The 27,559-nt window shown below is 38.3% G+C and overlaps 1 protein-coding gene across 3 annotated transcripts in view; it reads left to right on the top strand.

Annotated features, from left to right (window-relative positions):
• The first annotated feature begins 6,845 nt into the window (after positions 1-6,845).
• The window catches only part of LOC127436059 (fibulin-1-like), a 54,451-nt gene continuing 33,737 nt past the window's right edge, over positions 6,846-27,559 (top strand). For all 3 annotated transcript variants that reach the window (XM_051689980.1, XM_051689981.1, XM_051689982.1), the window contains exons 1-7: positions 6,846-6,984; positions 14,361-14,472; positions 17,770-17,902; positions 25,896-26,046; positions 26,519-26,572; positions 26,700-26,789; positions 26,934-27,071. In XM_051689980.1, the coding sequence (XP_051545940.1) occupies positions 6,930-6,984; positions 14,361-14,472; positions 17,770-17,902; positions 25,896-26,046; positions 26,519-26,572; positions 26,700-26,789; positions 26,934-27,071 (733 nt within the window). In that variant the 5' untranslated portion in view covers positions 6,846-6,929. The remainder of the gene's footprint in view (positions 6,985-14,360; positions 14,473-17,769; positions 17,903-25,895; positions 26,047-26,518; positions 26,573-26,699; positions 26,790-26,933; positions 27,072-27,559) is intronic.

Genomic DNA, 27,559 nt, shown 5'->3' on the forward strand with positions numbered 1-27,559 from the left:
CATATCTTTTGTTGTTGACATCAAAGGCTGTGCATCCAATAAAACTTGTTTTTTACTGGATAATATGGCTAATACTAATACAATATTTGGCCAAGTGTTTGTTCAGACTGGAAAATCACAAATCACTGTTGTTTGTGCTTTTACAAAATTGTCAAGGTAATCATTTTGCATATTATTAGACCTATGCAGTTCATGGCAATATTAATATATTTAAATGTTTGATATTATTGTTTACATTTGTACAATAAACAATTTTATTACTGTGTTGGGTCGCAGCACCTAACCCTAACCCTAACCCTAACTTGATGTCACTAAGTGGATTTACATGCACACCAATTACCTGTTAACTACAGAAAACCAGCTTATTCAAAAAATCTGACAAAGCGAGAAAACCGCGTTTACACGAGATTTGAAATAATCGAGTCCTTCTCTGCTTTTGACGTCAAACCACGGAGAGGTATGCGCACAACAATAAGTGCACATTGGATAAGGCAGAAAAGGTGTTAACACGCAACTCGAATCGATCGACAAAAATTCTACGTGTGCTGATCGGTTTATGCTTAAACAGTTTATGACCTTACCCCGATAAAGGAAAACCGTTCAAGGCGTTTAAATGACCACACACGTTGTCGGTTTTATTAAGCAACAAAGCCAGTTTATAAGTCCTGCAATAGAAGACCAAAATATGTTTGTTGTGTAACATGAAATGAAATATCACAAATCTCATTTCCGTCCTCCATGATGAAATTGTCAATAAACTAAGAAACTTAAAAACTTAAAAAACAGTATCCATGCCTCATAAATGCTTCCTCAAAGTCAACGGTTTGGGTTACCATCTTGAACGCTGCTCCGCACGTCTGTGAATCTTCTGTTGGGCCATTTGGTGAGAAGAAACCAGAGGTTTACCACAGAGACGTCTGGAAAAATCTAAGAAAATTAATCAGTCACAATTTCAACAGCCTGAATTATTGCACAAAAGCCTGTATGTGAATGATCCAAAATATAGGGGCTGCGTGGATCAATTTCATATTTGAGATTTCAGAGGATTAGATTTCAAATCAACAGTTGGTAGAAATATTCCAAGTCTGCAGATCAACTGATACTGATACTCTCCAGATGTTACAGAGGAAACCAAACCATCTGAGGATGTTATGACAGAAATATTATTTATTTTCACTCAGTCTCTTTTAATTAAACTAAATAACTGTACAATGAAATCTGTTATGAGTACATCATATTAAACAATAATTCATGCATCATGCATCATAGAGCATATTTTGTACCAAATGCTGCCATAGAAGCATAGTGGCAAGTTAAGGGTGTTTATATCTGCATACCTATAGGCTTTGTGAATATACAAGGATATATTGGGTAAAATGGGGCTTTCTGGTTACAAAGTGTATCAAGATTGAAAAATATATTCCTTTTTATTAATTAATGATGAAGCAACATCATTTATTTGAAAAGAAATAATAACAAAATGTTGTTTTGATTTGTTCTTTTTAAAGTGGCAAGGGGGACACTTAGTGATATATTGTATATCCAGGCAATAGCTACAGGGCAAAATTTGTCAACTTTTGAGACAGCAACATGCTTTTTTGAGTAACAAATTAAGGTAATGCGTATTCACAATAACCACTTCAGAAAAGGGTGCAAAATTTCCTGTTAATTTCAATCACACTTCTCATTTTATAACATCTCAAGTATTGTATAAACAAATTAATCTCCATTGTGATCAATGTGAGCCCACTTTGAACATTCTTCCTAACAAATCTACCGCCCCCCTCCCCCCAATTGAGAAAACACTGACCACGTTTACATGCACTTAAGAAAACTGTCTTGTAAACGAGAATGCTGATTTCCTTACGCCATTCAAGGGATTAACAGAAAGCGGTTTAACACACCTGGGTTTGGCCATGTAAACACATAAGCGGCGTTCTAACAGGCTTTTAAGGAGAGTGCATGTGCGTGAACAGACCAAATAACAAACGTCATAGGATGGAGCCCAACAATAAGTCAACATAGTGGAAAGAATTCAACATTTCTGGGACTACAGTGGGAAAAGCATATACACTATAAACTATTCCCATTTACACACACCAATGTAAAATATCAACAGCCCCTCACATTTGCGTAAATGCGCTGGGGGAATCCCGGAGTTTTATGTAAGAGGGAAAACACACTATTGCAGCACAGTTCCACTGCATATCGTGATGGAAAGTAAAGGAAAAAACACAGCAACAATATCTGGAATATCTGGAAATAAAGTAAAGCAATGAAGAATAAAATACTAAAGTCTTCCTCGGATACCATGTTTGTTATTTACACAAGCGTTGCGAGTACATTATGTTGCTGTTGAGAAAGCTGCTTACTGACTGAGCTGCATGTATACGGGAGTAAAGAAAGAGTACGCTGCTTATACAGTGCATTTAAACTGGAACGTTGCTTTCTCGCAATAAGCTGCTTTTTGGTGTCCATGTAAATGTAGATAATGTGTTTTATGGGGGCCTTTAGCCCCTGCAACATGGGGGCTTTTTTTTACCCCAAATACTATCCTTTCACTTATTGTACAGTTATTAAAAAACATTTGAATTGGGGCCTGGGTAGCTCAGCGAGTAAAGACACTGACTACCACCCCTGGAGTCACGAGTTCGAATCCAGGGTGTGCTGAGTGACTCCAGCCAGGTTTCCTAAGCAACCAAATTGGCCCATTTGCTAGGGAGGGTAGAGTCACATGGGGTAACCTCCTTGTGGTCGCTTTCGGTGGGGCGCGTGGTGAGTTGTGCGTGGATGCCGCGGAGAATAGCGTGAAGCCTCCACACTCCACACATGTCTCCGCGGTAACACGCTCAACAAGCCACGTGATAAGATGCGCGGATTGACGCGGAGGCAACAGAGATTCGTCTTCCACCACCCGGATTGAGTCACTACGCCACCACGAGGACTTAGAGCGCATTGGGAATTGGGCATTTCAAATTGGGGAGAAAAAAAAAACTTTTGATTTAATGACCTGTAAATGACAAATTATTATTTTGGCTCAAAATAAATGTGATAATTTTAGGGATTCTCATTAGCTACACTGTTGGTTTAACTTAATTCAATTGTGGACATTGGTTCCACGCAGTGAAAATGTTTCTTTGATATGCAATTAAAATGTAGGCTCTACTCAAATACTGTGTAGTGAAAACATAAATGAACTGTGTAGCAACAAAACCTAAATGAATTGAGTTAGCCTAACTTAAACTTGATCTGTTCTAATAACTCTATTGAACTTGGCAGCTTACTAGGTAGCAACAAACACTTTAGCATGTTATATATATCTTTTTGTACTGTATAACAAGTATTGTGCTACTGAGAGTTCACAGATCCCCATTCAGTAATTATACTGATGATCCCTCAGATTTGCATCATAAGAAAAGCAAAACAAACTGATTTTTCAATAGTAACGTGTCCAACCTCGACCTAACCATTAGCTCCACTTTTCTCCACAATGGTAACCTCCAAAAAAGTTCAACATGACAGAAACTTCTTTAAATCCCAACATAACAGAACATGAAACACTAACAAGTCTCCTACTTGTTTTTATTTTGCATAGAAATACATTTAAATAACACTTAATTATAAAAATTACTCTTCCAATCCAGTCCCATGCAAACCATGCTGGGAACTGGAAATACCCTGCTCGACTTCAGCAATACATTGATGCAACAAATATTATTTATATATTCCCAACACAATTGGATTAAGTGAACATAGATGGATTTTACACAATAAAATCAAGTTGATACCAAATGCTAAAGATTTGTGTTGCATTAGCTCATTTTAAATAAGTTGATCATGCAATAAAAATCACATTGAGTGAACACCATCTGTTACAATTCTGAATCCATTTGAACATTTAATAGCAATGTGATCATATCATTTTTTGATGACTGTGTTAAATATCACTTGGACTTTATGCAATATAACTATGTTCTTATGTCAAACATAAATGTATTAAGTATTTTCAACAGAGCTGTTTTTCCCTTTTTCATAAATATGCAATATTTTAAAAATTAAATATTAGAACAAATTACATAAAAATTCAACATTAGACATTACACGTGTCACCAGTCTTGCTCGACCCGCTCTAATCGGGATTTGAACGAGCGTCTCCAGGAGGTGGGCGCGGTAACGAGGAGGCTAAAGCCTCTAGGATCAGTTGCTAGTGCGCCTCTTGAGGTCACACACTGCACAGCTATTACCTACCAGCTGGCTCCTGTTACACATGCAGTGATCTTATGGATCAGGAATAATTTGCAGTGTAAAGTGACAAACAGGTGTTTAGGAAAGTACTGTGGTTGTTTTTGTTGCTGTTTTGTTGCTAGCAGAATTACAATTCTGTAGTGAATACTGATATATAACCAGCTGTCCTTATTGTGATTTTAACGGCCACTGCACATCCAGAATCTGGGCCATTTGTATCATCTGTATATATCTACATATATTGTTGAACCAATATTTCTAGAAAGGCATCTTTGTTATAAATTGTATCATATAGCTGGAGATCAATTGAGGGTTATTGAAAGGTTGAAAATGCTTCTCGTCTCTTGTAAACACAGACTGAAGCCAGCCAGAAATAAGCTGAAAGAGTGTCTTCTTGTGTTTCAGTCGACAGCATGTCTTCTTCATTTGGTAAACCAGACTCAGCCCAGATCTCAGCCGATTTTGGTTGACCAGACTCAAGCCAATGTTCAGCCAAATGTATCCCTGGCTTTGCTTTGTTTCTTTTGGTTGACCGGACTCACACCAGACTTCAGCCAGATGCTATTTCATGCAAAGGCGTTAAAATTCCACTGCCAGAATCAAACCAGAAGTGCCAAATGTAAGCCAGATTTGGCTCAAGTTTTATTGCTATCTGGGGTGTTTTTTGGGAGAAAGTAAAATCAAACGTGCTTTTAACCCATGGGGCTTTTAGCCCTGTTATACCCTACCAGTTACTAATATATATATATATATATATTTTTAATATTTTCCCTCAAATTCACTCAAATTGTAATACTGATCATATATTTTGTAATGAAAAAGATGTGTGTGTTAAATGCAAAATAGAAGCATGTTGAACTCCCACAGTACATATGTACTGTACCTGTTTGTTACATAATCAGATTTACATAAGATTTGTTACAATTTTGATTTCTTATGAATTCCTCCGATAAAGCGCATTCATAGGACCAAAAAAGAAGAGAAAAAAAGGTTGCGTGTTTGTGATTGAGCGTTAATGTTCTGCCCTCTGGGACCTGGGAAGATCATCAAGTAAAGATGCTGGCTACCACACCTGGAGTCGCGAGTTCGAATCCAGGGCGTGCTGAGAGACTCCAGTCAGGCTTCTTAAGCAACCAATTGGCCCGGTTGCTAGGGTGGGTAGAGTCACATGGGGTAACCTCCTCGTGGTCGCTATAATGTGGTTCTCGCTCTCGGAGGGGCGCGTGGTGAGTTGTACGTGGATGCCGTGGAGAATAGCGTGAGCCTCCACACGTGCTATGTCTCTGCGGTAACGCGTTCAACAATCCACGTGATAAGATGCGCGGATTGACGGTCTCAGACGCGGAGGCAACTGAGATTCGTCCTCCACCACCCGGATTGAGGCGAGTCACTACACCACCACGAGGACTTAGAGCGCATTGGGAATCGGGCCAAATTGGGGAGAAAAGGGGAGAAAATCCAAAAAAATTAAATCCAAAAAATGTTCTGCCCTAGAAACCTAGAAATTAATTTTGTTACAACATTGGCTTATAGAGACCAGCCAATGCAAGGAATACTGAAGCATCTATTGGACATAGCTGTCATTTCATGTAATTGTTATTTTTATTCCAGCAGATTTTTACCAGAGACCCCAAATACATGACATTCATTTGAATGTATAAGATAACATAAAATGTGCTTATTTTATATGAAAATGAATGGTGCAGTTTAGTAATATAGAGCCAATTAAGGTCTAAATACCATAAAATCCTCCCAAATATGCACAAATGTAGTTTTTATTTAATTTAATTAAAGTTAGTCTTATTAAATTTCTGTTTTCGGGTCAAATTTGACCGAAGAGTTCAAGTGTGATTTTAAAATGAAGAGTGCAAAGTGGTACACTGGGTCTCAAAACAGCTAGTACAGGAGAAATCAGAACCCAGGTTGGTCTCCACCTGGCTGCAGGAGCGATTAAATTGCCAATAGTGTCCATGTAATGGTTATTGGCATTTCTAGAATTTTAGATGTCCCATGGCAGATTCTTCCAGCTCTGGTCACACTTGCATTTGGTCAACAGTTTGGAGAAGCTGCTACAATGCACACAAGCGTATATTTATCAAATCAACCAGCAAGTACACATAAACACACCCACAAACGAGTACAGACAAATACAAACATACACAGACTCACACCCGCATGCAAGGAACAAAACGTTTTTTGAGACTTCATCTCGCCATACAACTACTTTTTTTCAACATTCTTATTGCATTATTTATTGCTACAGTATGTATGTTCTTTTCAAAATCTTTAAGACTAGTTCACATACTGTATAAGTTCAAACTCTAGTTCACATGTGTGGTTAATGCACTAAAAATATGAGGAACCCTATTAAAAGTTTATTGAAATTTTGTGTCTTCAGTTGTGGTGTCCATTGTAGTGGACCTGGCAGTTTTTTTTTTGTTTTTTTTTATGAAAACATGTGTTGGGACAATTTTTTTTTTTAGACTCATTTCTATAGCGGAGAAGAATAAATATCAACCGGGTAAAAAAATTTGCTCAGAGGAAAAAAATCAGGTCTGAAGGGGTTAAAACCCACAATCCGTTTCTCACAGCTCCTGTCTCTCTCATATAACCAGTCTGTCTGACTCTCCTCTCAAAGAGCTTTACAGTCTTTCTAACGTCCGCTTGCCAGAGAGTTTGGATAAATGGGTCCCTTCTTCATTATGCTTTTCTCTTTGTGTGGAGTCCTGCAGGCACAAGGTGAGTTTACCTTGAACACCGCCTCTAAATGAATGTCAATGTAAGCATTTATATAGGGGTTTTATGCAATAACTCCCCGGAGAACGGCATCGTTTGAATGAAACATTAGGGTTATATTTTATTACGTAACATTTAAATCTCACTTTTGCTTTTGCACTTGTATTGTTCATGTCTTTTCGTATTTCGTGAAAAAAAAAAAAAAGTAAAAAATGCAACCTTTTCTGAGGTTGCTTTAGTATCAAAACTGTGCAAAAATAGTCTAGAATGGTAAATAAGATTAAAATAGAAAACAGTATATTATTATAGGCTACTTTAGTAAATAAAGTTAATTGCAGATCTCTAATAAAAGTGTATAAAGTATATTTGTAGTAAATTAAATCACTTGCTGATTTCTTAAAAAAGTTTATTGTATATATTATATTGTATACCATATAATAATATGGTATATTGTAGTATAATACAGGATATTCCAGTATACTCTATGTATAGTTAATAAAATCCCTCACTGATCTGTTTAGAATAAGGCTGCACTCCTAAAACTATAATTTTACCCAAATTAAATATTTTATTCTTAAAAGGAGTTATAGTGGAGGGTGAATGTACATAGTATGAATATTCTGATGAAGTGGGCGTGGTCTGTGATAATGAGTGTAGCCCGTGATACAAACCATGTGCTCAAACTGTGAAACTGTGGTGGAGGTTTTTCTTTAAATTTGACCTGGAATCAGTAATGTAGAAAAACACTGACCAGAGATTCGAGAGTGTGGCATGGGCAAGAAACCCCCCAGTGATTTTTAGAAGGTGATTTATGCTTTAAAGTCCTGGCCGGGGTCACCAAGGCGTGGGACCCCTCACATAAAGAAAAGTTCACAGTATGTGGGGGCGTTTTCTCAGGTGAGGTAATACGCTCAGCAGCTTGGTCAGTTCACTTAATTAAAATGAAATAAAACACCACAATTCTAGAACATTTTGTCACAACTTGATTTCATTTCATTCTATCCATTTAAATTTGTAAAATGGAAGTTTACTTAATCCAATTGAGTTGGGACTACATTAATACTTTTTGTTGGGGCCTGGGTAGCTCAGCGAGTATTGATGCTGACTACCACCCCTGGAGTCACGGATTTGAATCCAGGGTGTGCTGAGTGACTCCAGCCAGTTCTCCTAAGCAACCAAATTAGCCCGGTTGCTAGGGAGAGTAGAGTCACATGGGGTAACCTCCTTGTGGTCACGATTAGTGGTTCTCGCTCTCAGTGGGGCGCGTGGTAAGATGTGTGTTGATCGCGGAGAGTAGTATGAGCCTCCACGTGCTGTGAGTCTCCGCGGTGTCATGCACAATGAGTCACATGATAAGATGCACGGATTGACTGTCTCAGAAGTAGAGGCAATTGAGACTTGTCCTCCGCCACCCAGATTGAGGCGAGTCACTACGCCACCACGAGGACCTACTAAGTAGTGGGAATTGGGCATTCCAAACTGGGGAGAAAAGGGGATAAATTAAAAAAAAATCTATTTGTTGTGTTAATGTAGCACTGATGAAACTGGGCAGGGGATTTCCATTTAAATGTTAAATGTTAAATGTTTCCATTTAAATGTTAAAATTGAGTGTTATTTTAGTACATAAAGAAATAAAAGAGATTTATTTGAGTTACATTGACACATCTAATTTTGTTGGGTTTACCCAATTCAGCTAGGTTCTTTCAACACAAAGTGATTGTGTTGATATTACATGGTAATTATAAGTTGTGCAAACGCATTTCAAACATGTGAAACCACTCTCCACAATTGAATAGAGTTCAGCCAAAGAGCTTTTTTTTATTTAGTGAAGAGCGCAAAAGCGACTGCCCATTTTTAAGTGGTTTTGGTCCTGCAAGTATCTTTCCTATTAATGTTCTCCTCAGGGATCTCAAAAATTAATCAGTAAACAATTCTAAGCTTTGAACCAAACCAAGCCAGGTTTCAGCCATTGTGAATGACTGAAAGGAATGTTCCAGGTTCAATACACCTTAAGCTCAGTCGACCGATTTAGAGGCATGATGTTGATTACCCACCAAAAAACTCCGACTTGTCCCTTGTTAATAAAAAAAAAAGAAGAAGCCGAATTTGTGGTTGCAGCAAGGCTCTTACAATGGAAGTGAATGGGCCACTCTGTAAACACTTAAATACTCATTATTTCAGATGTGTCGCCACAAGATGTAAACATAAGTGTTAACATGCTTTTAGTGTCATAAAATCACTTACTAAACTTTTCTGTGTAAAGTTATATTCAGTAGTTCAACTTTGTGGTCAACTTTGTTCTCACTCACATGAAACAGTGAGCATTTTAATGTTTATAGATTTTCCCCATTCACTTCCATTATAAGTGTCTCACTGCAAACACAATTATTATTTTTTTGATATATGAGAGGCAAGTCAAAATTATTTTTTGTGGTAATTAACATTATGCCACATATAGTGTTGACTAAGCTTAACTTGTGCGAACCTGTAACATTGCTTTAATCAAATAAATATAATGATGGAAAATACAAAACATATATATTGATTTAAAGTCGGTGATTATGAATATAGAAACAATAAATGTTAAGTTTACTGCAAAATATTGAGAAACTTTAAGTTTGAGGGTTTAGGGAGACCAAATCGATTATTTTAATCGCAGTGCTTCAGTGGGAGTTCTTTTGCCGCAATTTGTTTGCCGTGATTCTTCGATTGGTGCAACTTAAAAAGATTACTTTGAAAAAACACAGACTGATGACTTGAACAGATGCATTTATTTAATTCTGAACCGTAGGTGACATTTGTGTAAACCGAAGGTATTCATTCTTCACACATTCATACCATTCAAATGGCCAATGCACGAATGTGGCTCGTAGGCACAGGTCATAATTCAGAGCTACAAACTGGATCTGTTTAAACAGTGTCAGCTGAACCCGGTCAGTTTACCTGCCTGCTAACATGTGGGTGTTTTCATAAAGAGATCTGAGTGTCAAGAGTGCTATAAAAATGGTAGCAGAGACTTATTTTGGCGAGTGGGCATCTGGTGATGTTTTTGTTGTTTAAGGCTATCAGCTAGGGGAGAAGGACAGAGTTTTGGGAGAGCTGAATCAATCCCAAGCCTGAAGGAGAAGAATCCAGAACATCTCATCTGCCAAAGATATTTCATGTTTTGGCAAATGAAGGAAACCACAGGGAAATTAATGATCTGTTTGATCCACTTGAGTCCCGTTGTGTTGGCTGATGGTTGTTTGGAAATGTTGATGTTTTTAAGCCCTTTAATCTTCAGGAGAGAGGCAGATGTGCTTAATGGAGTTGACTAGATGCCCATCAACAAATTGGATGGAAAACATGATGGAAAAAAGCTTGTGGGGAAAAAAACAAGAGAGAAACAAACCTTAATAAAGATACAGACCCATGTCAGACTATTGTTGAACCAGACTTTTGACTATCAAAACAAAGTCTGGACTTCATTCGTAGTTTGTTGGAAGTCTGTTGGTGTGCGGTCCAATGCCGAGACTAGACTTTAAAATAGAATAGGATAGAAATGGTGGAACACAAATGGACTGCTATTGTCCCCAAGTGCCAACAACATGCATCTCATCTTATCTTTCCCCAATAAGGAAAGAAATCCTTTCAGGAGGGACAAGATTATCAGGCTGCAGGCAGGACTTGGTCCCCCACCGAGCGTCCCGGAAGAGTCTTTGTTTTCACACTGGGCACATTTTCTGTGGTCTGAATCCGAGCGCAATTGTTCCCGGCGCTCCCTGCAGCGTTGGTCTGGTTTCAGACTCATTATGATTCTGTCGAACCCCAGTGCTTTTCCGTCATCAACTTGCGTCATCACAAACGTGCACATGATGGAAAGCACAATGTGAGTCACTATATAATTTGTGTAACACTTGCGCCTCTTCACATGCTGTAATTCAGCAGTTGTACATGTACATTGTACAAATGATCTTTTTGTGGACACAGCTGGTTGCACACTCACTCACTCGCATATTTAAAAGGCACCTCACCTTTTCTGTGTCCTGCAACATTTCCCTGCCACTCATGATGCACGTGTGTGTTTGTTTTTGTGCAACTGATGATGTCATCATGCTTATATCGGCAATAACGCATGCGAAAGTCATTTTATTTCCTGAACAAGCGCGGACCCTAGTACAGGTTGCTTTCTCACTCATGCGAACTGCGCCACAGTTCCAGTGCAACCGAACTCAGACCACCTCCTACAGGTAGTCTCAGGTGCGGTTCGTGGGTGCGCACCCGAGTTTGGAAAACAGCGTTCACATTATCCAAACTAACCGAACTTTGACATCATTCGACCCTGGGTATGCACCAAAAGTGCTAGTGTGAAAGCACCCTTATATTTTGCTTCAGGGCTTTGGAGCAGTCACGCTTTTTGAAAGGGTTTTTTCCATGCACTGTTTATTCTTAACCCTATAACGCAGTGTATTAAATATGATACACAATGTTTGAGGGCTCCTGTTTCACTCTCTGTTCAAGCTGATGAGCCAGACAACCTATGGCATGTAAGTTTCACATGTTTATGGCACCATCTAGTGGTTATTTGTGGAAAAAAAAATGGTTTTAATGTTAAAAATTGGTCAGTAAAAAATGCTGGCGGAAATGTGACTCTGTGTTGGGATAAATTACAGGTTATTTTAAAATTTCAAGGTAACATTAGAAGTTATTGACATTTTTTGTAGTAAATGTTTGCTTATAAAACTAGCCTATCGTTGTTTCAAAGCACTATGTTTAAGTTAAGAAAATTCTTTCATATATCAGGCTTTACAGGGTTAATTGCACAAACTTTCTGCAATCACCTCATCCAAAGAGTTTAGAGTGCCTGTGCTGACCTTATCAACAAGAAACTGCTACTATGGCACAGTGATGATATCAGGAATTCCATTGTACTTTGATTTATACCATGGTACTGAAATATATGTGCCATGGTATTTACATGGTACTCCAAAGTACTTCCAAGAATATCATAGTACTACTATGGTATGTCCAAAAAACATGGTAGTACCATTCATTTCCAACAATTAACAATTCCAAAAAAGTAAGGTAGTACCATGGTACTTAAGCAAAGCATCAAAGTTCATAAATAAAACTACATTTTGACATTGAACTATGATAATTACATGGTACTCCAAGGTATTTCCTAGAATACCATGGACCTACCATAGTACATGTCCAAAAAATAATGGCAGTACAATGGTACCGTGTCCAAAAACATGGTAGTACCCTGTTACATATTGGTTATTTTTGTCAGTGATGTTTTTTTACATGGTAGTCCAAGGTACTCCCAAGAATACATGGTACCATGTCCAAAAAACATGGTAATACCCTGGTACTTACTGGTACTTGTGACAAGGAAGAGGGCGTGGCCTCTATGTTTGTTTATGTTTGTTTTATGTTGAGTTTCACATTAAACTTTATGTTTACTGTTCAGCCGGTTCCCGCCTCCTCCTTGCCAATCTTTTAACAATTACAGTGGTGCCGAAACCTGGGAGGGAGGAGGGATGCACTGTCGTGGAGTCCTTGCCGCTGCCATCCACCAGGGGAGCAGCTGCGGCCGCCTACCTGGGGACGAAGGGGTCAGTGCTGGCTGCTGAGAGTCGGAGGAAACACTGCTGTCTGCCGAAGAAAGGGAGGAGCGGTTCCATCCGCCAGGGGATGGAGGACTCGCTGCTGTCCGCCGGGAGAAGCGAGCTGGCGTCTGCCAGAGGGTGGAGTAGTGGTTGAGGACCGGGCGACAGTGCATCCAGGAGCCGGCGAGCAAATTCTTCTCACTCTCTCCTCTCTCTCTGTGTCTCCGCTCACCCTTTCCCTCTCCCCACGCCTCCCCTCATCTCTCCCCAGTTCACAGGAGACAGAGTGGACAACTGGCTGATGGAACGGCAGGAAGGGCAGCGTCTCCCTCCAGAGATGGGGGGACAAGGGGGGGTGGTGGGGGGCTGCCTAAATCAGGTGGGGGAGGAGTGTGACGAGGAGGAGGGCTTGACCGTGGTACACGGCCGGCGCTGAATCAGTTGATCAGCGGGAGAGCGAGATAAAGGGGAGTCAGAGACGCCAGTTCGAGAGAGAGAGAGACGCACGCGGCCGCGCTGCATGTGTGTCTGCGTTAGATTATATTTATTTTATGTTGAGTTTCACATTAAACTTTATGTTTATGTTCAGCTGGTTCCCGCCTCCTCCTTGCCTATCCTTTAACTGTTACAGTACTTTTTGTCAGTGATGGTATTTACATGGTACTCCATGGTACTTCCAAAGAATACTGTTGTACTACTATGTATATAAAATCCATGGTAGTACAATTCCAAAAAAAAACAAGGTAGTACCATGTCCAGAAAAAAGTTAGCACTATGATACTTTAAAATATTTGTAAGTAAAGCATCAAAGTTAAAAAAATTAAACTACATTTTGACATTGTACCATGGTATTTACATGATACTCTAAAGTACTTCCAAGAATACCATGATACTGCCATGATATATGTCCAAAAACCATAGATGTACCATGGTACCATGTGCATAAAACATGATAATATTGTGGTGCTTCTTGGTACTTTTTTTAATTGATGGAATTTACATGATATATCAAGGTATTTCCAAAGAATACCATGGCACTACCATAAATGTCCCAGAAAACATGGTAGTACCATGATGCTTTGATACATTTGTAAGCAAAGCATCAAAGTTAAAAAATAAAACTACATTTTGACATTGTACCATGGTATTTACATGGCACTCCAAGGTACTTAAAAAAACAATGGTGGGACCATGGTACCGTTACCAAAAACATGGTTGTACCATGGTAATTGTTTATGCAAAAGATTTAAAGTTAATTTACCTTTTAATAAAACTCTTATTTTACCTTTTATTGTACATGTCCAAAAACCATAGTAGTACCATGGTACCATGTCCAAAAAACCTTTTTGTAAGTGGTACTTCCAAAGGATAGCATAGTACACATGTCCCAAAAACATGGTAGTACCAAAGTTCATTTATTCCATGGCAAACCTGGTGCTGCATGTCGAAGTTTGATAGTGAAATCTAATCAGCAAGCAGTGAGCTGTTATTTAAAATATAAACATACTGTCCGCCACTGAATACTAGTCTTAGGAGATCTCTTTAATATCTCAGTTGTTTCTCCAAGACACTAATGAGATTGTGAGGAGAGCAAATGCAGACTTTTGCTGAAGTCTCCTGCTTCTCAGATGTTTCTCTTGAGAAAAAGACCCACTAAATCTCTAGATTCTAGAGCAGATCTTTAGTCTGTATATCTGTTTGTGTTGCTTTATCATTTGTGTTTGTAGTTTGTGTGAGAAGAGTCTGTTTTACTTGTGTGTAATGTCTTCCCTGTTTTTATTTTTCCAGAGACCAAAGCTCTGATCTCACTGGACAACTGCTGTAAAGATGGCAAGCAGAGAGGCCTAGAGTCGCAGGACTGCACGAGTCTTCCGCTCATATCAGAATCCACAACCTGCAGGTCTACACGCTTTTTGCCATCCAAGATCTTCACAACTAAAAGATTTCAATAGCAAACACTTTAAAGGAATAGTTCAGCCAAAAATGAAAACGGTGTCATAACATTATGTAACACAATTTTTGTTCCTGGGTAGTAAGTGTTATTTCCTAATTGCTTATGCCTCAAAAGTATAGAAAATGGCTATTATTCCCCACAAACTTTGCTTTTGTGACCAGGACAGTGATATTTTGAAATTTACCTATTTCCAATGAGAAAATGGGCGAATTTGTGTCTTTTCGTTCACATAAAGTCAGAAAAAAACAACATATGAATCCAAATTAACATGTATTTATACTAAAGTAATACAAAAATGACTACAAAAGATTTAGAAGTGAGTCGTTTTTCGAGATTTATGATTATACTGTAAATCACTTTCACAAATCAGCACCCAAATGTACTCATCATACTTCAAGGCGTCCAGCAAGGTCTTGATGCTGTTGTAATCCTCTTTGAGGTGCACCGAGTGAGCCAGGGGAAGAGACGGGTACTTGTTACCATTATGGAGCAGCACGGCTTTGAGGCTCCTGGATGAGCTGTCAACGAAGAGGCGCCACTCATTCTGGTTACAGGCGATTCCGATTGCCTCGAACAGACTGGTCACATTTTGGCAGAAGCAGAGCCCATCTGGACGGGTAAAGAAGCTGGAAAAAGGTTGGTGAAGCTTCCTCTGATCTGCGACTTGCACACTTTCATCCAACAAGTTCCACTGCTTGAGCCTAGACGTCAAAAGCTCGGCATTGGACTTGGTGAGACCAAGATCTCTAATCAAGTCGTTGAGGTCTTTTTGGTTGGGGTAGTATGGGATTCTCTCCTCAGCTCCACCTCTGAAATTGTCATCTGGATCTACAACGTCTTCCTCACTCTCTGACTTGCTGCTCTCTTCTAAAGACGGCTGCTCTCTCTCTGGAGGAGTGGGTACAGGGAGCTCATGGCAGTGTGGCACTGGGGCGATGGATGAAGGAAGGTCCGGATACGTGTCTGGACAGCAGGTGCAGCTGGAACTAAACTGAATTGGTGGGCTTAAGGCCCCTATATTTATACTACTATTTATATTACTGGAAAGTTCTAGAAGTTTACTCGGCACTGAATCTATCTGGAATGTTCTGTAAAATTTCAAAATATCACTGTCCTGGTCACAAAAGCAAAGTTTGTGAGGAATAATATATAATAATTTTCTATACTTTTGAGGCATAAGCAATTAGGAAATAACACTTACTACCCAGGAACCAAAAAAAAAAAAAAAAAAATTGTTACACGGTGATAATCGCTCCAAACCCATGTGATTTTCTTTCTTTCCTTTGTGGACTTTTTTATTTTTTTATTTTTAAAGTCTTCACAGGGTTTATTTGCCAAAAATGAAAGTCTTTGGAAGCAATAGGCAACATTTTGTGCGATGACCAGAATGGAATATAAGTCGTTATTAACTCTCAAATCAAATCATGTCATTATTAAAATGCTTAATGCAAATATGGCAGCTATATCAATAACATCAGTCCTTATTGGTTCTCGTGACCAAATGTGTGACATGAAAAACGATTTGTGGAAATCGATGATACCACAATAACAGATCTACATGAACGTCAAGTGGTAACTCGCTCAAATAATGGAACAGTAGTCTCAAGAAAAAAGTTGTAAAGACAACACAGAAGATAGTAGAGGAAAATTTTGTAAACTTTGTGGTCAAAATGATTAAAGATATCCTTTTTTTTCTTTGCAACTAAGGGACTCAAACTAAACTCTTGAATGTCTTTCCAAGATTTGATGCATTAAACCTCAGAAACGTTGTCAAATCCAATGACTACAGTAGTTCTTTTTCAGAACTCTGCAAAAAAAAATCACATTCTTAATGAGTAGCCTATTTTTTTCTGTTTTTCCAGTAAAAATATCTAAACATTCTTAAAACAAGATTATTTTTCTTGAGAAGCAAAATTAAATACAATAGTGTGTCTTGTTTTCGGAGAAATATAACAAGATTCAGTAAATGTTATGCTTATAACAAGAACAGCCTATTTGCCAATGGGGTGAGAGAAAAAAACTTGTTTCAAAGGAAAAACATGCTTATTTTTCTTCCCCATTGGCAAATAGTTTTTTCTTGTTTTAAGCATAAATCACACCAAATTTTGTTAGATTTCTCTGAAAACAAGACTTAATTTCTAATGCCATTCTGCTTCATCATGTAATGTTTTCATGTTTTAAGGATGTTTAGATTTCTTTTTTTTTTCTTTTCTTTTTTTTTTTTTTACTGAAGATATGACAAAAATGTTTGCAGTAAACATGACCATTGTAGCAGTCTGGGAACTTTTAAACACAAGTTTGTTCCCCACCAAACTGAAAAAACCTGCAAACTGTGCACCCTCATGTCCAAAAAGTTACTATAAGATAAATGATAAACAGAGAGTTAGACCGTCAAGCTCCCAGTGCCAATTAAAGCCAAATGAGCTACTCCATCAAGCCCTCTGGCATTAAATCTGTTTGTGTTGGCCATCCAGGTGATCCAGAATTTGTTGAAATTAGAGAGTGCAAGAAATGGGTGGTGATGGTTTGGATTTTTTGGGTAGGGGGCTTACAAAAATGGAGAGCTTAGGCAACGGGAGTCTTACCAAATCCAGGAAATTCCACTGAGGTGAAACTCAGACGGAGGGCTGAATAACAGGAAATCTATGATTATTGCAGACACTGAAAAGGGGAAAACAAGTCCACAAAATCGTAAGGAGAAATTGCAGCAATCGGGTGTCTGCTCCCTTAAAATGATCTTCAGAGGTTTCCTGTAAGGATGGATAGGTTCACTGTGAAAGCGAAGGAGTTTCTCGGTCCTGTCAAACAGTGAGCGTCTTACCGTAAACTCAGCTCAAAGCATCAGCGCTGCGGTCCAACCTGGACCAAACCCAAAAAGTGACGTCCTTTATTTGGAAGAACATTCAACTTCTCTTGCTCTCTAACATCTATCCTGTGGTTTTAAATGGGCAGGAAGCAAAAGCAAGGAAGATTAAACAAATAAAAGTGAATCGTAATAAACATTGTGCTAACAGTCTTAGCTGGTTTAAGATGGTCAAGTTGGTCTCCCAGCAAGTGCCCAAAACGCCTCTAAACCCAGTAAACCAAACCAGCTAAGACTAGCAAACCATCTTCGGCTACTTTATGCATTTTTTTAGCAGATTGAACCTACAATCTTTTGGTTACAAGCTCAAATTGTAAACCTTTATCAGCCTGATACAGTATATATGAGCTAACTGTGTGTGTTTTTGATGTGTCTTATAGGATAGCCCAAGAACAGTGTTGTGCTGCAGTACTTGAAGACAACACCTGTACCAATGGCATCAATATGGCGAAAGACCAGGGAAGCTGCCACGCCCTCTTGTCTGGCAGTACATGCGAAACGAAGACGGCTAAGGTGTGTATGTGTGTGATTTTCTCAGTACATGTATATAAGTACTGTATATAATTGGTTTGCATACACACTGTCAAGACATTTTTATTTGTATAGCGCCTTTCACAACATGCATCGTTTCAATGCATCTTTACAGAAAATCATGCATTAACAGAAAATGAAACTGTAATATCTATAAAGTCTTAGAGTCATCATTGTGTAGTTTGATTAAATATGATTGTAAATTGTGTATAAAAATAAATAATTAAATAATAATTGTATTTAAAACCCCAGTGAGCAAGCCGAAGGCGACTGTGGCAAGGAACACAAAACTCCATAAGATGTTGTTTAATGGAGAAAAATAACCTTGAGAGAAACCAGGCTCACTGTGGGGGCCAGTTCCCCTCTCACTAACATCATGAATATAATGCCAATATTACTTATGTATAGTGCAAGTCATGGTTTAAGATTATTAAACTAAGTAAGTGTTAAGGGTCAGTGTTTAAACAATGATTTTGTATGAACTGTAAGATTAATGACTAATGTCTTTGAAGTTCATCCTGGATTAACTGCAGAAGTTCACATAGATGCATTGTCCTTTGTTAGTTGGCTGATGAAGGCTTTTGTTGGCAATTTGATAGATTATGTATTCCATTTTAAGAGTGTAGTCTATCAATAGAGCAAGGTGATGCAGGCAGAGATCAGTGAGGTGAATTGCAGTTCAACTGGCAGGTTATTTCAGTGAGGTCCCATGTATCCCATGTCTTATGGTTGGAGATGGCATCAGTTCATCCTCTGAAGTCCATCGTAATAGACTGAAGTGATGTCTGGCTTGCACTGGCTGCATTTAGTCATCATCACTCAGACGTAGTTAATAAAATTTTAAAATGAATATGAAATTTGACAGGTAGCCAATGTAACTATGATAAAATGGGGCTAATATGATCATAATTCTTGGTTCTAGTCAGCATTCTGGCTGCTGCATTTTTAACCAATTGAAGTTTATTTATTGAACTTGCTGGACATCCTCCCAGTAATGCATTACAATAATCTAGTCTTGAGGTCATGAATGCATGAATTAGTTTTTCGGCATCAGCAACAGAGAGCATGTGTCATAATTTAGCAATATTCTATATCTGAGGTTGAAGAATGCTGTTCTACAAACATTGGAAATTTGATTTTCAAAGGACAGATTGGTATCAAATATAACACCTAAGTTCTTCGCTGTAGAAGATGACGTAACAGTACATCCATCGAGAGTCAAATTATATTTTAGTTGCTTATTTTTAGAGGTTTTTGGTCCAATAATTAGTATCTCTGTTTTGACAGAATTGAGTAGATGGAAATTTCTAACCATCCAATCTTTAATTTCACTGATACACTCTGCTAATGTGGAGAATTGTGAAATTTCATTGGGTTTAGATGAAATATAAAGTTGGGTATTGTCGGCATAACAGTGGAAACTTATTCCACGATTCCTGATAATATCTCCCAGGGGAAGCATGTATAAGGAGAAAAGCAGAGGCCCTAAAACTGATCCCTGTGGCACTACATACTTAACTTTTGTTTGATTTGTTGGTCTGACACGTTTACACAGACAAAGTGGTAGCGGTCTGCTAAATAGGACCTAACCCACGCTAATGCAAGTCCACAAATGCCAACATAATTCTCAAACCTATTCAAGATAATGTCATGATCTATGGTGTTGAAGGCAGCACTAAAATTTAAAAGCACTAGAAGAGAAATGCAGCTGCAATCAGATGATAGGAGCAAGTCATTTGTAACTCTGATAAATGCAGTCTCTGTACTGTGATGGGGCCTAAATCCTGACTGAAATTGTTCATATATACCATATATACCATTACGCCACCACCACTCCACCATTACGCCACCACCACTCCACTCCACCATCACTCCACCATTTGGTGGAGTGGTGGTGGCGTAGTGGACTAAAGCACTGAACTGGTAAGTAAAAGGTTGTTGGTTTAATCCCCACAGCCACCACCATTGTGTCCTTGAGCAAGGCACTTAATTCCAGGTTGCTCCAGGGGGATTGTCCCTGTAATAAGGGCACTGTCTGCCAAATGCATAAATGTAAATTTCTCTGTAGAAATAAACAGAGTTGGGAGGACACAACATTTTCTAGTATTTTCAACATAAATGGGAGATTTGAAATCGGTCTATAATTAGCCAATTCTCCAGGATCAAGCTGTGGCTTCTTAATAAGCCATTTTAAAGTTTCTTGGGACATGTCCTAATGATAGCGAGGAGTTTATAATATTAAGAAGAGATTCAGAGATTACATGGAATACCTCTTTAAAGAGCTTAGTTGGTATTGGATCTAACATACATGTTGTGGCTTTTGATGTTTCAATAAGATTTGTTAGCTCTTCATGACCTATGACAACGAAGTATTGAAGTTGCTTGTGAGGAAAATCATGAGACACTGTTTTCTGAGGTTCTGTGACAGATGATTTCATAATTCTAATTTTGTTTCTGATGATTTCAATTTTATCAGTAAAGAAATTCATGAATTCATAACTATTGTGCTGCGATGGAATATATGGTTAAGTCTAAGATTTATTCCTAACCAATTTAGCCACAGTACTGAATAAACATCTAGGATTGTTGTGGTTATTTTCTATGAGTTTGCTAAAATATGCTGACCTGGCAGCTTTTAGTGCCTGTCTGTAGCTACAGACACTAACCGCGAAATACCTCTAATTTTGTATTCTTGCGCTTGCACTCCATTTTCTGAGCTGCTCTCTTGAGAGCATGAGTGTGATCATTGTACCATGGTGCAGGGCGTTTTTCTTTAATTTTCTTTAATCGAAGGGGGTTGACACTATCAAGAGTGCTAGAGAAGACTGTATTTAAATTTTCTGTTATTACATCGTTCTTCTGGACTTTTTGACTTACTGAGTATATGAGATAAACCTGGAAGATTATTAGTGAAGCTATCTTTAGTGGTCGAAGAATAGTTCTACCTGAACGATAGCATGGTGTAGATTGAGTGACATTAGCTGATCGCAGCATACAAGAGACGAGGTAATGATCTGAGAAGTCATCGCTCTGCGGCAGAATTTCTATAGTATCAACATCAACTCCATATGACAGAATTAAATCTAGTGTATGATTATGGCAATGAATTGGTCCTGCCACATTTTGTCTGACTCCAAGACAGTTGAGAATATCGATAAATGCTAATCCTAATGTATTATTTTCATTATCTATGTGAATGTTGAAGTCACCAACAATTAAAGCTCTACCTACAGTAACTACTAGATCTGTTAGAGAATTAGCAAATTTACCAAGGAAATCAGAATACAGCCCGGGTGATCTTTATACTGTAGCAAAAGAAGACAGAGATGTCACATTAAGCATTATTAGTTCAAAAGACGTAAACTTATATCCTGTCCTCTGAGTAACACCAAAAACTCCACTGTAAATTGCAGCAACACCTCCTCCTCGACCCTTCAGATGAGGCTCATGTTTATAACAATAAACTGGGGGAGTAGATTTATTTAAACTAATATATTCATCCGGTTTAAGCCAGGTTTCAGTCAGAGCACATCCAAACTATGATCTGTTATAATTTCATTTACAATTAGTACTTTGGTTGAAAGAGATTTAATGTTTAGTAGCCCTACCTTTATATGAAGTTTATCTTCCATTTTTTTGTTATTTTCAAGTTTGACCTTAATCAGTTTTTTCTAAATGATTTAGTGAAGGGTTTGTGTTTGGTAGTTTGGGGAACAGACACAGTCTCTATATGATATCTAGGTGATACAGTCTCTATGTGTTGTAGTTTATGTGACTTGTTTGATGTCTCAAGGCAGCTAGCAGATGTTCGGATAAGCCAGTTTGTCTGCTTCCTTACCTGGGCCCAAATTAGTCAAATACTATCACTATTAAGACTATGAGCCAAATTACTAAAGAGGAGAGCGGCACCTTCCCTGGAGGGATGGAGTCCGTCTCTCTTTAGCAGGTCAGGTCTACCCCAAAAACTCTTCCAATTGTCTATAAATCCTATGATATTCTCCGGACACCACTCGGACATACAGCCATTCAGTGACACTAATTTACCAGAGCATATTACAGTGTCTGACATTGTTTTTGCAAGTTCACACACCTCTTTAACATTATCTCTAGTGATCTCCAACTAGCGAAGCTGGACATCGTTAGTGCCGACATGAATAGCAATTTTAGAAAATCTACGTTTAGCATTAACCAGCATTTAGAAATCTTATAATCTCCTATAACAAGGGTGCTTTCAACACGATTCTCAGTGGGTGCATCACTGAGTGTGAAGAAAATCAATTGGAAACCCTAACAGGAACAGGAGAGTGATGTCGCTTTGCAGAGCAAGTATGCCGCTGAGATGTCACCCAAACGCCCTGCTGCGGGGGCTCTACAGCTGTAACCAAAGTGTGTGTGTTGCTCTCTGTACTACCCGCAACCGAAAAAGTATCTACCAACTTCGGTTTGGATGTGTGTCTCTAACTCATTAACCTTCTCTGTCAGCCTGACTAATTCCTTACATTTATCACATGTAAATCCCTCACTGCTGACGGAAGAAGCTATAGTAAACATGTGGCATGTAATGCATGAAGCAATAATATGGATGCCATAACTTACCGCAATTGTTTGTTGTTGTTGTTATGGTTATGGTTGTTCTTGTGCAGCGAGGGTTTGAGATCGATGTGAATCCCTCATGCAATTGTTTGCTGTTGTTGTGTTGGTTCCTGATCAGTTTGAGTTTGATGCAATAATCCGTGTAAAACACAGAGGAGAAAATGAATGCACGCAGTCGAAATGCGAGATGTAGATAAGCGGAAAAAATAAAATAAAAAATAAAATGAATGCATGTGGTAATATACATGCAGTTGAAACAGTAGAAGTAAAAAAAAAAAAAAAATAAAAGCACGTGGTAAAATGGCAAAGGATAAACCGATGAACATAGAGGACGCAGTGTAGTCCGATTTACGAACAAATAATTATTTTGAACAGATTCTTTCGATTCAATAGCATAAACACAGCGCAATGAGTGTAGTCCGATTTCCGAAGGAATGATTATGTTGTGCCAGTCCTTTAGAATCTATAGCGAAAAACACACACCACGACGAGAGCAGTCCGATTTCTGAACGAATTATTCTAACGATCCAGTTCTTTCGATTCTGTAGCGTGACACACACAGAGTGATAAGTGTAGTCCGGTTTCAAATGAATGATTATTATGAGCCGGTTCTTTCGATTCTAAGGCATGAAACACACAGCACGACTAGAATCCATTTCCCGAACAAATTATTATTTTGTGCCGGTTCTTTCGATTCTATATCGAGGAACACACAGTGCGACGAGTGTAGACAGATTTTTGGAAAAATTATTCTTACGAGCGGTCCTTTTGAATCCAAAGCACGAAACACATAGCGCAAACAATGTAGTCTGATTTACAAACAGATGATTCTTTTGAGCTGGTTCTTTTGAATCCAAAGCACAAAACACATAGCGTGACCAATGTAGTCCGATTTTCTGAATAATTATTCTTATGAGCCGGTTCTTTCAAATCCATTGTATGAAACAAATAGGGTGAGCAGTATAGTCCGATTTCCGAACAGATGATTCTTATGAGCCGATTCTTTCGAGTCCATAGCATGAAACACATAGCGTGACCAGTGTAGGCCGATTTCCGAACAAATGACTCTTATGAGCCATTCTTTCGAATCCATAGAATGAAACACATAGTGTGACCAGTGTAGACCGATTTCCAAACAAATGACTCTTATGAGCCGGTTCTTTCGAATCCATAGCATGAAACACATAGCGTGACCAGTGTAGACCAATTTCCAAACAAATGACTCTTATGAGCCGGTTTTTTCGAATCTATAGCTATAATTACACAGTCTAATTCCCATGCTTATTCACAATACTTTTCAGTGTGGTTCCAAAACCTAGAGATTTCTACATAAGCAGCATTTTAAGGCAACATAGACATGCAGGCCAACATGAAGACTGTGCCAAAAGTTAGGCTGCATAATTATGCTAAAATTCTAAGTTGTGTTCAAATTTGAGTCAATATGTCTTCATTTTGAACAGTCTTGTTTAACCAAATAAAACCTAACAAACTTTTTTTTTTTTGTGAAAGGATTTGCTTGAAAAGTGACTTGTGCCTTCTTTCTTAACATTATTGCTATTTGCTATGATATTTTGTTATCTAATGCAATGACATTAAGACATTGTTAAATGTGACTTAAGTGTACATATACTTTTTGGGCCCACTGCAGATCCATTTCAGATGTGTTTCAAAGAGAAAGCTTGTGTATACATGTCTGTGTTAGACACATTATAACAAGGCGATAAATCTCCTAAAGATGGATCGAAAGATGTATTTCTCTCAATGCTGTTTACATTGAACAGGATTGAACTTGCCAACATTAGAAAAGTGAAGTGTGTTGGTGTCAGCCCGCTGTTATAAATTCAGCTCACAGGCACTCCGCCAAACCCACAGATGAAGAATGGAGTGTCTATACAACACCTGAGTGGATTTCAACACCAGGTGCCTGCTGTCATAAAGGAAACATTAATCTTTGGTTGTCAATGGCACTTAGTGGCTGTATAAACGTTAAAAGCGTCTGCCTGAAATATTGCGCTGTTTTGATGTATGTGATAGATCACTTTCAGATAGGTAAACTCTCTACAGATCTGTTTGTTTTTCTTTTAAAAGTCTAGAGGAGAATTTGCGATTATGTCGCCTGAGATGTTAGTTAATGGAAACCTGATTCAACCAGTTTAATCCAATTAAAAGGGAAGAAAATTCTGTCATTGTTTACTAACCCTCATGTCATATCAAACCTGTATGATGCTCCTGGAAAATTTCACAGACACAACAAAGGCCTTAATACAGAAAGATTTGCAGACTTGAAGTATCATTGACAATGTGCAGTTTAGTCCAGGACAAGATGTTATCTGTGTCTGGGAAATGCGCCATAATGGTTACCATAAGGATCTGTACTGTCTTGTCTCATGTCTCTCTAGAGGAACATCCAGTATTTTCTGTGGTTTTAGAGAAGATTTTACTCCCTTGTCTCACAAGCATCTTGTAGAACTCAATTCTGAGGCACTTATGTGGTAAAATAAAAGGATTCTTGAAAGGTTTGTCACATAGGTGTGAATTTTTTAATTGACTGGCTCCATTAAATCATCAAAGGTTGGGTCAATATGCAGATAAAACACTTCCTTACTATAAAGCTCATGAGTTGAAACATAGTACTGTGCTCTACAATGTAATCACCTACTCTTTTAAAGCTGAATAGTGTTAAGTTCTTCGATGTTTTCTCGTATCCCAAGTAAACCATTTGCAGGCTTATTATCCCCTTAACGTGTAAACAACATTTTAAGCAACACTGGTTCAACCAATGGTGTGAGTTTGGGGATGGTACTATCTGTTTGTTGACCAATAGAAAATGGGGAGTGTGTTCAGGAAACCTTGACAAAGCCAACATACTATTATTTGACAAACTTCATTTGTCAACCAATACTCAAATTTCTCACTCTAACTACTACTCCTAGAGCTTTCAAGCTACATTCCCCATCTTTGGCACAGACCTTTAGACAGTTCTGACTTAGTGTGCTATGATTTTTCTAGCTGATCGGACTTACGGTTTTACCATAATGAACATTTAAAGTGGTCTTAAAATCCCATACACTTAAATGGGCCAAGGTTTATCTAACGATCTGTCTATCTGACTACTTTTCTATCTCTAAATGTTGGGCCTGTAAAACCTTCAAACTTAAAGCTTTTAACCTTTCAGGCCAGGCTTTGTTAAGCCAACATAAAAGTTTGTCTGTCTAGATATCTTTGCAATATAGTCGTAAAAACAGAGTGCATAAAACTCTGATGTAACTGTTTTAATTTACGGACTGTAAGATCTGTTTTCCTCAGGTTTCATGATTAAACTGTTATGAACTGTTACGCAGAGTAAACCTCATCTCTGACCTTAAGTTCTCCTCATATGCAGATGTGCTGCGAGTGTTGTTTGCTTGGCAGGGCGGCCCAGGAACAGGATTTGTCATGTGACCTCAGCCTCCCTGTGGGGTACCAGTGTGGTCTGGTGTCCCGGAGGTGCTGCTTGGACCGCTCACCGGACAGTGATGCAAAATATACAGAGGGTGAGAGCAAAACAACAGCCCTTTAACTCCAATTACTCTTTAAAGAAATGTTCCGGGTTCAAAACAAATTAAACTTCCATTGTATGTGCATGACTGTTAACAAGGTCTGTTAAAAGTTGTATTGATCACAGAACATTGGTCTATGTTTACAAAAAACAAAACTGATATAGAAGTCTAAGTGGTATTTTCTCAGACATAAAATAACTTTTTATCAAACTCCCAACTGTTTACCCTGTTGGGTGAGCCAATAAATCAGACAGGCAGTTATAGATGGATTCTGCTGCCCTCTAGTTTACATAAGGTGATATTTCCACAGCTCAGGAGGTTAAAAACAGCTCTTTAATCAATGAACACTTCACTGCTAATGGGTAGCTGGTCTTTTTTTTTAAATCAACTTAAATATATCAATAACAATTATTAAAGATTTAGAAATATGCTATGTGTTTTAATCTTATTTGGTTGTGTGTTGAAGTTGTAGATAAAACTTCCCAGGGTGCAATACCGAGTGCAGGGGACCAGTGCAAAGGTAGCTGCACATCTACTCTAATATTACATATTTTATAATTAATTAATAATTAATCTAGCTGCTATTTTATGTATTCACTCATTTGTGTCTGTAATATTAATGTTGTTTGTGTTTGTTTGAACTGAAGCTGCCAATTGTGCTCATAGTTGTGTTGGCAACGGGACATGTGTTTGTTTTGAGGGATACAAGTTCAAAGCAGATGGAAAAACCTGTGAAGGTCAGTAAATATTCAACAATCAAAAACGTTTTAACCTTTTAACCAAAAATCTATTGCAGAACTGTAGTATATTCCGTAGGGCACATATAGTGAGTAATAAAATTACTTTGAAAAGGGTCGGACTGATCTATTGCAACTCTGCAGACATTAACGAGTGTTTGTTGGGGTCTCATCACTGTCGTACTGGTGAGCGTTGTATCAACACAATGGGCTCTTATCGCTGTCAGAGAGAGGTCAGCTGTGGCACGGGTTACGAACTCACCGAAAACAACAAGTGTGAAGGTTAGACGCACATAAACACTTCACACATGCACTTCAAATTACATGGAAATCTCCTTAAAAATAATAATAAATCAATAAATGTCAAAGTTTTCATGCCTTATAAAATTTGGTGCCCTGGCAGTACCATGGCACAGTGATGGTATCTGATGGTAATGCTATGGTACTTTGATATATATCATGATACTGAATGATTACCATTCATATGCCATTATATTCATGTGGTATTCAAAGGTACTTCAAGGAATTCTATGGTATTACCATAGTACCATGTCCAAAAACATGGTATTACCAAGGTACATGTCTGAATAAACATGGTATTTTTATGGGACTGTATATGCAAAAAAACAAATGTGGTAGTACTGTGGTACTTGTCCCAGAAACAGTGCATTCTCATGGTATATACCCAGAAAACACAGTACTTTCATGGTACATATCCAGAAAACATGGTATTACCATGGTATATGCCCAGAAACATAGTATTTTCATAC

Source organism: Myxocyprinus asiaticus, chromosome 46 (genome assembly GCF_019703515.2).
Source record: "Myxocyprinus asiaticus isolate MX2 ecotype Aquarium Trade chromosome 46, UBuf_Myxa_2, whole genome shotgun sequence".
NCBI lineage: Eukaryota > Metazoa > Chordata > Actinopteri > Cypriniformes > Catostomidae > Myxocyprinus > Myxocyprinus asiaticus.